Source organism: Pelobates fuscus, chromosome 2, assembly GCF_036172605.1.
Source record: "Pelobates fuscus isolate aPelFus1 chromosome 2, aPelFus1.pri, whole genome shotgun sequence".
NCBI lineage: Eukaryota > Metazoa > Chordata > Amphibia > Anura > Pelobatidae > Pelobates > Pelobates fuscus.
The window spans coordinates 140,332,550-140,345,904 of NC_086318.1; the positions used below are offsets into that span (position 1 = coordinate 140,332,550).

Sequence of the window (13,355 nt, forward strand, 5' to 3'; positions counted from 1 at the left end):
TGTTTACATTATTTTTTATATCAATCTGTACTCAATATCTCATAAAAAAAATGTTTTTTTTAAAAATTGAATTTTAAAAACTTTGACCAATTGACATAAGCATTCAAAGTATTTAAACCCTTTGCTATGAAACTTGAAATATATCTCAGATGCATTCAATTTCTCTGGGATATCTTTGAGATGTTTCTATACTGTTACTGAAGTTAGCTTGTGGCAAATCCAATGGAGTGGGCATGATTTGGAAATGCACACACCTGTCCTATAAGGTCTCACAGCTGTAAATGCATTTCAGAGCTAAAACCAAGTTATGAGGTCAAAGGGACTGTCAGAAGAGCTCTGAGACTTCATTGTGTCCCAGTACAGATCCAGGAAGGCTATAAGAATTCTTGGCTGCATTAAAGGTTCCCAAGATTGGCTTGTATACTTCTTAAATGGAAGACATTTGGAACAGCCAAGACTCTTCCTAGAGCCAGCAGCCTGGCCAAATTGAGGAATCAGGGGAGAAGGACCTTGGTAAGAGAGGTGACCAAGAACCCAAAGTTCACTCTGGACACATGCTATCTGGACACCAGATATCACGTGTGGAGATGTGAGAAACATAGGAAAGGACAACGATTATTGCAGCACTCCCCCCAATAGGGACTCTCTATATGAAAGTCCACTTGTAATTTGCAAAAATCACCAAAAGTACTCTCAGATTGTGAGTAACAAGATTCTCTGATCTGATGAATGAAGAAATGAAGATTGAATTCTCTGGCTTCAATTAAAGGCATCATGTCTGGAATCCAGGCACAGTTCATCACCTGTGAAATATCATCCAAATGGTGAAGCAATGGTGATGGTAGCATCATGCTTTGGGGGTGTTTTCAGTGGCAGGGACTGGGAGACTGGTCATGGTTGAGGAAAAGCTAAATGCAACAAACAAGCAGGAGTGTGCTGAAGGTTTACCTTCCAATCTGTGAATGACCTTGAGCTAAAGCCCAGAACTGAACCCAATTGAACATCTCTGGAGAGATCTGAAAATGGCTGTCTACCGATAGTCCCTATCAATACTAACACATCTTTAGAGGTCTACAGAGGCAGATGGCAGAAAATACCTAATCTTTGTGTGCAAAGCATGAGTGAGGTTAAAAAAAAAAATTAAACTAATGTAGCATAAGGCTGCAACAAAGAATGAATAGCACTGTAGGTGTAGCGTGTTCATATTTCCCTGTACTGAATTAAGCAGTCGGGGTACAGATAATGAATAATACTATAATGAACACAGAGAGGGCTAGTGTTAAATTCATATAGAGGAAGCCTTAATTCATATATCTGGAGGAACGTTTAACTATTTATAGAACACACGCTACTGGGGATGATGTAGGTTGACATGATCTTGATGATTTTTTAAGCATATTTTTTGCATTACTATTTTGTGTCATTAGGTTTCAGCTTGGAGAATCATTGTGGAATCACTTGTTCTTTTGACATCTGCTATTTGCCCAATTATACCAGCTGCTCTAACAGTAGGAATCCTTTATGGTCAAAGCAGACTGAAGAAAAAGAATATATTTTGTATCAGTCCAGACAGAATCAATATGTGTGGTCAACTCAACCTCTTCTGTTTTGATAAGGTGATTTATTTTATTAACTTTATTTTAAAAACTAAATATTATGGTAAAGTTAAATCTATAGTGGAATAGTTCAGAAATCTGAAATGTTTAGTAATTAGATATCTGTTAACCTTTTCAATATCAAAACATGTTAGTATTGTATTGCTTTGAAATGAAAAAAATAAATAAAAAATAGTAATAAATAAATGTATTAAGATAAAATGACATAGATTTACCTCCACTGCAATGGTTATTTCCTTGTGCAGAGGGGTTTATTATTATTATTATTATTATTATTATTATTATTATTATTTATAAAATATTTTACCAGGAAGAATGCATTGAGATTTCTCTCGTTTTCAAGTATATCATGGGTCCACAAAACATTGCATTGATACAATAGAGTACAATAAAATACAAAAACAATATAAATACACAATATATACAAAATTTAACATAGAACAGGTAGGAAATATATAACCAACCATGGCAGGTGCATTATGTTTTGAGATATGTAGAGAGGGATCTCTTAAAGGACATTAGGATTGGGGAAGATTTGAAAGTGTGCGTGAGGTTGTTCCAAAATTGCGGTGCTCTGTAGGAAAAGGAGGATCGAGCTGCTTTCATTTTGTACTGAGGTAGACTAAATAAAGTGCTGGTACTGGATCAGAGGTTATAGGAGGTGGGAACAGCCAGGGAGAGCATTCTGCTCAGATATGGTGGGAGCTTCCCTGAAAAGCTCTTAAACACAAGGCTGGAAAGATGAAGGGTGCATCTGGATTCCAGCGACAGACAGTTTAATTCTTTTAGCATGTCACAATGTTGGGTCCTGTAATTACATTGTAGCACAAATCGGCAGAACGAGGTATGCAATGTATTACCTTTATTAAGGTGAATTTGCGGTGCAGTTGCATATACTACATCCCCATAATCAATGATTGGCATCAGCATTTGCTGTACAATCTTTTCCTTTACTGTAGGGCTTTAGCAGGATTTGTTTCTGTGGCAAAAGTAACCTCGCCACTTGTACTTGGAGGGGCCTGCTTGCCAGCCTCCTGCCCACAGACTATGGGCACTGCAGGGAAACCTGTAAAAGACTACCGAACTTGGCCGACTGTTAGCACTGATTTCCCTGGAACTTTTTTTGGCATAGAACCATGTGCATGGTTGGTCAAAACTATGACTTCCAGGAAATTCCTGAACCCCTGAACTGATCTGGGTGATTTTTGGATATGTTATTCACCCAGATCGCGGCTATCAGGGGATGTTTTATGTGTTTTCAGGTACTTTTTGGGGTTTCATAAAACTGTATGTTTTTCTGTGCTTGGAGATAATTGGGTTTGATTAGTACAGTTCCTGATTCAATTATCTCCCGAGCACAGAGGAGGGATTCTATTGTTTGTGTCTCACTGTATGACTCTGTTTTTATTGGTTTATTCACTATCTGTCCCTGTGCCCAACAAGGTCCACCTGGGTGTCACCCTTGTTGGGAAACTTGCATAAAAGGCCAGTGTGCCTCCATTAAAATTCTGTTCCTGCTTACCCTCAACATAGAGTCTCATCTCATGTGTCGGGAAATGGCTGTATCTATCCTGGGGATTGGTATATCACTATATTCCCCAGGAATTATATTCACTAGCTCTTATAAGAGCTGTTCCTGCTACGCTCTCTGGGAGTAAGAGACGTTTGCCCATTGGAAGCTGGATCCCGGTCTTGGATCCAGGGTGGGTGAAGGACAGTGAGACAGCGCACCTGCATCGCTGGAAGTGGGGTCTGCAGTGCTTATGATGTCTGGCGGAGTGCTGGAATTCCTCGGTGAGCACTAGGAGCATCGATTGGCAGAGGCACTTGCCAGGTGGTCCGTCACAGTTTCTGTACAGGGCACCTATTTTTGGATAAAGTTTAGATGCTAATTTTTCTATGTTGAGGCCAAAAGATAGATTGGGGTCTAACAACATATCCAAGTATTTGAAAGAGTGGACAGCGGTTAGTGTGCTATATGATTTTGTTTTGATGCATAGATGGGAATTTTGTAATTTGTGTCATTTAGGTACTGTTTCAAAGATCATTTTGACAGTTTTTTGCAATCCACTTTTCTACCTCTGTGAGCTGGTCTTGGAGCACAGCCTCAAGCTGCAGTAAAACGGATTTGCTTACGTAGATTACTGTGTCCTCTGCATTCATGTGTACATTTGAGGATTTGCAGACATTAGTCAGATCATTTATAAATAATGTGAATATTTAACTCACATTTCACTCCAACCTGTCTGTCATAGTACAGAAACTTGCTCACATCAATCAATAGATTTTAAATATGAGAACACATTTGTTTTTCAGAATAGTTTTCTTCAATAATTTCTTTAAAATATTTTAGCATTTCAGGTAAAATAATTTTCTTGAAATTGGTTTATAATGTTGAATGATTATTTATTTTGTTCTTTTTTTATCCATAGACTGGAACATTAACTGAAGATGGCCTTGATCTGATGGGTATTATACCATCAACAGGAAAATGGTATTGCTTTTGAATTATTATAAAAATATTTGTTTTATTTTTTAATTGCTTGATGTGTTAATACATTTTTTAACTATTTAAATATTTTAAAACATTTTTAAACTATTTACCAGTTAAATTGATTTTGAAGTTGATTTCATATTAACAAAACAGTTTTAAGTATTTTTTTCTTCCTATAAGCATATTGTTCTATATATTTTAGTTCTACTGTTAATATAATTGATGACAACCAATTTTATACTCTATTCATTAAATGTTCAGTTTCTCAGAAATGCTGGACTATACTCAAGTGAATGAGTTGCCCTGGGGACAGTTCTTTGGAGCCATGACAAGCTGTCACTCATTGATCATAGTGGATGGAATAATGCAAGGAGATCCTTTGGATATAAAAATGTTTCAAGCCACAAAATGGGTAAATTGGCCCTTTTTCTTAACCTCCTCTCTATATGCAGCTACTGTAAAAAGAAAAGAAAAGAAGACAAACAAAAAAACTAATCATGAAAATGGTCATTCTGTTTTTTCTTCAAGGTAATAGAAGACACAGGTATAGATTCAGATGGAGGTTCCTCGCAGAATATGGTTGTTAGACCAGGACCAGATTCAAATATGGTAATAATAGTAATGAGTAATAGTAATGTCATACACAATATAATTTTTATCCAAGATCCACAAAAAAAAAAAAATCACATGTAAGGAATTGCCATATGTAGATGTTACAAACGCTATTATTTTAGATACCCGTTCACCTATTTCCTCCCGAACTGCTGAAGCATGAGTGATTATAGCTAGCAGTTCGGGTGTAGTTTCGAATGGTTCTCAGATGAATGCAGCATCCAAGGAGTTTCTCTCCAGCAAGTAGACAGTTACCCAAACATCAGCCTAGACTAGATGAAGGGTTCAACAGGAATGAAGTTTAATGGTGCCACACTGGCTTTTATGCAAGTCCCCATGCAAGGGGCACTCCCACATTGTCAGGGTACCTGTGGTCTCTACCTTCGAAAGAGGTAGAGACTTAGCTGTTCCTCCGTCCAGACGGTCTGATGGCTCCCTTCCCCACGGTCTATCCGGTCATGCTAGGCCGGCCGCGAGGGAGTGACTGCCTTTTACAGCATCTAGGCAGGAAGTAGTCATCAGGACACTCCCCCGGAACAACCTGTCAGTCAATGGCTGCAGGACCAATCAGGACGCCTTGGAGGCGTGGTTACTGCTCTGAACAGGGTATTTAACAGAGCTTCTTTCATTAGCTCATTGCCCTGTCGTGGTTCTAGCTTGTTCTAGTCACTCAGTGCTTGTGTTTTCTATTATCCCTTTTGGTTTTGACCCGGCTTGTTTACCTTACTCTGCTTATCTCTGTTACCCTTGATTCGGCTTGTCTCTCACTTACCTGTCTTCTGTTACCCTCGACCTCGGCTTGTCTTTGACCATTCTATACTGTACTACTTACGTTAGTCCGGCCATTCTAAGGTCCGGTATACGTATCTGGCTACTGTTTGTACTCTGCGTGTTGGATCCCTGTCCCGATCCTGACACACATGGACCTTGTGGGGGACTCCAAGAAAGTTAACAACCAATCACAACAAGGTTACAAAGTATGACACTCCCCTATACATCATACAATCCCTCCTCTCTGCCTGGGAGATAATTGAGCCAGATACTGTAATAACTCAATTATCTCCAGGCAGAAAATACACACATTTTCCATAAAACTTAAAAAGTACCCCAAAACACATAAAATCCCCAAAAATATTAGATCCCCTGATAGCCCTGATCTGGGTGACCAACATATCCAAAAATCACCCAGATCATTTCAGGGGTTTTGGAATTATATGGATGTCTTAATTTGACTGACCGCACACAAGGCTGCTGCCCAGAAATAGTTCCATGAGTTTAGGTTGTGCAGTCGGTCTATTTCAGAAAGTCTTAAAACCGAACAGTACCCCCTGCCTCATAGAAGCATTTGTTCCTCTAGTTCATGGGAGCAAAACTACCGAACAGCGCTCCTCTGGCTGTTCTGGAAAAGGAAGAAGGTCTTCGTAAAGTTTGACCGGTGTTCAGGAAGTCGAGTGTCTGATTTTAGTTCAAGACACTCAGTGACCAAGTCCCGCTGCCTCCTTTCATACGAACAAGATGGCTGCCATTTTCTCCTGCACGTGGCATTCGACTTTACAAATATAGTGCACACAGAGCGGCTACACAGGGAGAGCACTTAATCTACTGTTCTCTTTGAAGCTAATGAGCCAGGGGGGTTGTTGGTGTTCGGTAGTTTCAACTACCGAACCAATAAAAGTCAAAGTCCCAAATAAACAGGCTAGTTAGACAGTAGTAGACATTTCCATATTATCAAAACATTCTCATTCCCCTAGAATTAAGATAAAAACATAAAAATATGTGGATCTCAATCAAACCAAAATGAAATACTTTATTTCACTTAATATTATGACATTCATAATAAAACAGTGTGTCAGAAAAAAGACAAAAAGTCAGAATACATAAAAGACAAAAAGTCAGAATACATCAAAAGAAAACTGACAATCTGCAGTAATTTCTTTATCATCAGTGAGATCACACACGTGTTATCAATTAGCAAAGTTTTTCCCATAAAATAATGGGAGCTGTTAATGGCTCGTAAATAAGTGGGCAGTTGCTGGTAACACCCTGTTTGTATAATTGGCAGACATTAATCAGTCGTCACTACTTGCTAAAAGTAGAGACACTTACTTTAGCAAGTATCCACTGGCTTTTAAAAAATGGTGACAGGCATTAAGATACACTTTCTCTACTCTTGCCTAGAGCAGGAATAGCACTGGAAAAAAGGTATCCAATTTCTGTGTGTAAGATGCTTAGCCTGTTTAATAAATGCTATGTCTGTCTATGTGTATTTTTAAGCTGGCTTTAAGCAATTTCTTTACTTTCTTTTTTTTATTAGATACAGACACCATTAAATACAGACACCATTAAATACCATTTTAATATAATTTTTACCTGGTGCTAAAAAAATTTATAAAAATAAATCAAAGGGAAAATCTGGGTATTGGGCTTAATTAGCTGTTCCTTTAATGTCAACCATGCAGAATACCAGTGAATGAATAATGAAATCATTAAAAATAGATTAGTTCGCATAAAAATAGGTTTGCTTTGTATTTCTATTTTTAAGACAGATTTACTATAGTTTTTAAAATGATGTATAGTGTAGAGTCTGTACTTTTTTTTTTCCCACTAAGCTAGGAAATGTGGATGGCAATTTCAAATTCTGTGTCAAAATAACCAAATTGGAAAAATAGCCTGCATTTCCCCAGAAATGTGAAATACCATTAGTGAATAACATATTATTATTATTATTATTATTATTATTATTATATTGTCCATTAATATTTGAATAAGCCAAAACGTAATCCAAATTTAATAGGCTGTCAGCATTGACAAATGGAAAGTTCTTATTTCCTATCAACAACATTTATTCTCTTGATAACTTTTGTTCTGTAATGCAAAACAACTGAAAATGAATTTGAACACATTAAGCCCTACTTACATTCCCCTTTCCTCAACATAGGTTTTCATCCTACAGATAAGTTAATTTATTTGCTTGTGGTCCATTTTGGACCTCTGCATCTCTAGATAGTCTGCAAATGGTGACCTCTTATTCTCTGAATGCTGCAACAATTGTTGCAGGTCTAACTTCATGGCTTTCTTCTAACAATCTGTGAGGGGAGATAAGGAGGAAGTGCACTAAGGGCTGGATTCTTAAAGGGTTTACTACACTTACTAAATAGCATTTTTCCAATAGACGTCAAAGTAGGAATTGCTATTCAGTAAGCAGAGTGAACCTTTAATGTACTCAAAGAATCGTGAGTAAAGCTGACCCTATTTTTTTTAAGCAATTTGATTGTGAATGGCTTAACTATTAGAAAACATGTAGAGAGTGAAAGAGATTATGATAATTCAAATATAGGTGTTGTTAGGGTAGTTTTAGTGGTCTGAAATTCAGATGTGGGGATCTCTAGCCCCAAATCCCTTCAGGTGGCAAGATCCAATGAATATAGGGTGATGGGGAAGAGAGAAACACAGAGTGTAATAAAGAACACACAAGGGGGCGAGGAAGGTCTGAGGATAGAGAGACAAATGGCTGGTGGGGATACATAGGGCTATAAAGAGAGGTAAGGAGAGATAATGGAAATTAGGTTGGATTCGGAGTTGACATTGTAGAATGGTGCTGGACCTTGGATGCTGCCTTGAGAGAGGGATCATCGTATTGTGCTTTGAGCTAATGTTCCATGTCAATTTGGAATCTAGTAACTTCTCTTGCAACCAGTTAATGTCCAATTTTTATTTCCATATTGTTAGAGATTATTGAACGTGACCAATAAAGTTTACTAAAATGAACAGAAAGCAATAAATAATTACAACAATTAAAATTCTGTTTAAAAAGTTATGCAACCTTTTTTTTTTGGTTACAGACCATACAAGGAGTCACTGTTTTGTTCCAATACCCATTCTCATCAGGCTTGCAGCGCATGTCTGTAATCACCAAAGTTATTGGAGAGGAAGAACTTTTTGTGTACATGAAAGGGGCTCCAGAGATGGTGACTAAATTCTGCAAGCCAGAAACAGGCAAGATGGATTAATTAACTCTTTAATGCTTGTAGAACATGCTGGTGTTGTTTTGTGCTGAAAGTGAAAGTGAAATATCTTCTATAAAGGTCTTCTATAGTACTTCTATATTGCATTCCACACAATTTTTGCAGTACGGTAATTATACCTGATAACATATAAGGTTAATTGAATTAGAATCATCAACAAATTAAAAAACAAAAACATGAAACAATCCCTCTACTTGGCTGAAACACCCTTTGGGGTATTCACTAAATTGTCGATTTTTAGGATATTATTAGAGAATTGCAAAATTTTGATCTAAAGGCATTCAATAAAAAAAGAAAACTTTCAGTTATTTTAACCAAAACCTCTCAAGCCCACAATATTTTTTTAACAATCCATGGTTCAGTGTATAACCCGGCTGAAACTGAAGAATATTCCACATAAAAAGGTAAACAGATAACATTTAATCACTTATTTATATACCCCACACTTTTTGCAAAAAATCAATGATTTTTTTTATTTATCTTCAAGCTAGTTTAATGTTGTAGGGTTTTCTAAATATTGTTTTATGCACAAATGTATACTTTTGCACTTTTGAGTTAGCGAATTACGTGCTTCTTAAATCATACATATTGAATGTCATTGCACAGATTTAGCTTATTTTCTTTTTAAATCAATAAAATTAAGTGGGGAAATGTGTTTGCTTTTTTTTTTAAATGAAATTATTTTCCCAACAGTGCCATTTGAATTTTTCGAAGTACTTGAACAGTACACTTTTCAGGGGTTGCGTGTCATTGGTGTGGCATATAAGATTCTTGAGCACTGTGATGATTTTGACAGCATTGAAAGGTAAATTGAAATTACAGAGTTTATTACAATGAGATTATAAAATAATCTAAATTAGACATGTCCCTTCGGATGCTTACATTTTATTGTTTCCCAAAAGCTGTTACATTCTTTCGTTCGTGACTGCTGTTTCACTTTATATTCTGTTTCTGAAGGGAAGAGGTTGAATCTGACTTAGAGTTTCTTGGTCTGCTGATATTAGAAAATCGTCTTAAGCCAGAGACAAAACCAATTTTGGAGGAACTGAACGCAGCCAACATAAGAACTGTAATGATCACAGGTAAAAGATACAATAAAAAAAAAAATAACTTCTGTAATGAGATTGAAGTTGTGATTTGAAAGTTTGACTCTGACAGAATTTTAATTTATTTACACTACTTAGACTTTGCAGTAGAAAAATAAAATGCCATTATGCAGATTAGATAATTTAATAGCAGTCAATGTAACTCTGGTTTTATCTATTTTATATTTTGGTTAATATAAAACATCTGAGATATTTTTGTTATTCGCAATTATCATTTATAGCTAACCTTTGTTCTCCAAAATGTACTTTTAACTACAACCTATTTTATTTTTTTTTAGATACTATAACAATATGGCATTGCTGAACCAATATGGATACATGTAGCTTTTGTTAGTTTACAAAAACATTTTGAGTGTAGCTCTAGAATAAAATACAGTATGAAAGAGCTCTAATAACTGATATTTTGTTCATAGGTCTATAGATGTATAATTATTGAACATGCTTTAAATTAGTAGAAACTGACATCCTCTATATTCTTCCCCTCACTTCTAGGTGATAACATTCAAACTGCTACTACTGTTGCTAGAAACTGTAGTATGATTCCAGAAACCAGTAAAGTGATTCTTGTTGAAGCTCGTGGTCCAGAAGGCTGTTCTCCAGCATCTATCACCTGCAAGCTTTTAGAATATCCACAGGGGAAATGTAACGTAAATGTATGTTGGAGAAGTATTCTGTCTTTAGAAACATAGAATATGATGGCAGATAAGAACCATTCGGCCCATCTAGTCTGCCCAATTTTCTAAATACTTTTATTAGTCCCTGGCCTTATCTTATAGCTAGGATAGCTTTATGCCTATCCCACGCATGCTTAAACTCCCTCACTGTGTTAACCTCTACCACATCATCTGGAAGGCTATTCCATGCATCCACTACCCTCTCAGTAAAGTAATACTTCCTGATATTTTTAAACATTTGTCCCTCTAATTTAAGACTATGTCCTCTTGTTGTGGTAGTTTTCTTCTTTTAAATATAGTCTCCTCCTTTACTGTGTTGATTCCCTTTATGTATTTAATAGAAATATAGAATCTTTATTTATTGCCCTTCCAAATAATTTTATCCAGTATAATGGTGATAAACGAAAGCTTATCATCTGTCATTTGTTATGTACATGTACTGCTTTAAAGAGCTATATAGAAGAAACAACAGTGGCAGGTGTGAGATCAATGTATAAAATTAATTTTTTATTCTCTACTGGGATGAATTTAGTTCAGAGTGGGTTTCTTTCTATAGAAAAATGTCTGCATCTCATGAGCTCACTGGCTAACTGAGTGGATAGACAATTGGATAAAATTAGATTATGTTGCAGAGGGTGGCAATGCTCACAATGTTATTTGAAAGGATTCACCACTAATTAGATCTGTTAGTGTAAGCTATGTTTTCATAGAATACAATATAATATATATAATGCTTCTTTCAAACACAACATATAGAACAATGAGCATAATGGACCTAAATAAAACTAATGTTGCAAGTAAAATAAACTGCAGGAATACTGTCATTTAACGGTTATACTCAGTAGTATAAATATTGGTGTTTCTTTAAAAAAAAAAAAACCTTAATAGTGTGGTTTCACAAAAAAATCCATAACTTTGATCTCAAAATTACATTAGGTTTTTTTAAGTTTGCAAGGGAATGTTATTTTTCACAAAATAAACGGAATCATAAATATGCAGATAATTGTAGATTATGCTAGCTTTAGTGTCCATTTAATCTTAATTTTATTAATGACATGAGGTGAATATTTTGCTTAACTCCCTTTACTAAACTCCACAGCAGCACAAGTTTGCTTAGCAACAGATTAACCAATCATAAAAAACAACAGAGACAACAAGACTCCCTTCCTCTGTTGTCACTTCCTCTTTCAAGCTGCAAAATAATCCGAAACAGGAAGAGAGCAGAGATAGGCAACCAAAGAGACCAGAACGGAACAGGCGATGACGATAAGGTGGAAGGAATAAACCACAACCAGACAGATAATCTGCTTCAAGCTCGGCATCTGTAGGGAACTTTAAACTGAAACTAGAGAACAGAATCAAAAAAAGGAATTAATGTAAGAAATGGACTAGTAAAAGTCATGTAAACCTTACAGGAATAAGCACACCACTATGGTCATAATTATGGTTACCTTGCAAGTTAATTGCAAGAAATACTAATGCAAGATTAAACACGACCAGACAATAACATTGATATAGATACCTACCTTATCCTGAAAGTCAACTGCCTATAGAAGGAAGGGAAATAAAATGGGTGGGAAAATATTCGCCTCCTGTCATTAATAAAATTAATAAAATTAAGATTCTATGTATACTAAAGCTAGCACAATATACAATTTTATTACATGGAAGCAGGCTTCATATTTTGCTGTGTTAATGCTTCTCAATCAATGTCAGAGAGGCATGCAGAGGAGGAAGAAAATAGAACTGACGAAAGGTGGCTTCTCGTGACCAGTCTGCAGAACGTAGAATATCGGAAAGTGAAGCACCCGCCAGAAGGGCTCTCGAGGCTGCTGTGCCTCTGAGTGTGCACCAACGGAGGGGTCGACACTCACTAAAGATAGCAACCACCTAAACCATCATGCCAATGTGGTGGTAGAGACTGGTTTGTAAGGGCGTACGTAGGAAATTAAAAGTGCACCTGACGAGGAGGGGCGGAGATGATAAGTAATCTCCGAATAGGGGGATAGAGTAGAAACCACACAAAGTTTGGGAAGGTCGTGGAATTAAAGGTAAAAAAAATGTAGAGGGGTGTGTCCCATTCCAGACACCAACTGCACCAAGAGTTCCAGGCTGATAAGTAATATCGTCTAGTCCCTGAAGCCCGTGAGTCCCAGAGGTGGTCTCTCTCTAGCTGCCTGTGATATTCTGCTGACGTTCCAGGATCCCTGGAAAGAGTCCAAGACACTAGGCAGAGACGGCCTTGCAAAACCAGTGGATGTTGTTGGCCTTTTGAATCCAGTAGAAGGTCTGGCATTGATGGGAGCAGAAGGGGATCCTGGCAAGTGAGGTCCAACAGGTCCGGGAACCAGGCCTGGCCGGGATATATTGCCTGTGTAAAGGCGGAGAGAAGACCTACAATGCAAGCCAGCATACGGAGCGTGATCTGATCTTGATGTAGTACTCTCCAGATCTCCTTTTTGAAAGCTGAAATTTTTGATTGTGGTAGTCAAAGGACGCAGGAAGAGGCATCTATTTCAAAACCCAAAAATTGCACCACATGGGACGGGGAGAGAGACGACTTTTCCTGGTTAATCACGAAGCCCAGGGATTTCAGTAAGGAGATTGCAAAGCGCGTCTGTGATCTCAGTCTGGAAATATCATCGCTGAAGAGTGACAAGTCATGCAGATAAATGAGGCAGCTAATTCCCTTAGAGCGTAGGTGAGCCGAAATGGGTTTCATTAGCTTGGTGAAGCACCAAGGGGTCGAGCTCAGACCGTAGGGAAGACAGGTGAATTTGCATGCTTTGCCATGCCAAAGAAATCGAAGGAAACGTTGGCTCACAGGG

General features: G+C 37.2%; 1 protein-coding gene across 1 annotated transcript in view; it reads left to right on the forward strand.

The window, feature by feature from the left end:
- LOC134586212 (probable cation-transporting ATPase 13A4) overlaps window positions 1-13,355 on the forward strand; it is a 63,679-nt gene that overhangs the window by 23,647 nt on the left and 26,677 nt on the right. Inside the window, exons 12-19 of the mRNA XM_063441708.1 lie at window positions 1,428-1,616; window positions 4,049-4,110; window positions 4,372-4,522; window positions 4,639-4,719; window positions 8,565-8,718; window positions 9,441-9,552; window positions 9,705-9,829; window positions 10,346-10,500. Of these exons, the coding sequence (XP_063297778.1) occupies window positions 1,428-1,616; window positions 4,049-4,110; window positions 4,372-4,522; window positions 4,639-4,719; window positions 8,565-8,718; window positions 9,441-9,552; window positions 9,705-9,829; window positions 10,346-10,500 (1,029 nt within the window). The remainder of the gene's footprint in view (window positions 1-1,427; window positions 1,617-4,048; window positions 4,111-4,371; window positions 4,523-4,638; window positions 4,720-8,564; window positions 8,719-9,440; window positions 9,553-9,704; window positions 9,830-10,345; window positions 10,501-13,355) is intronic.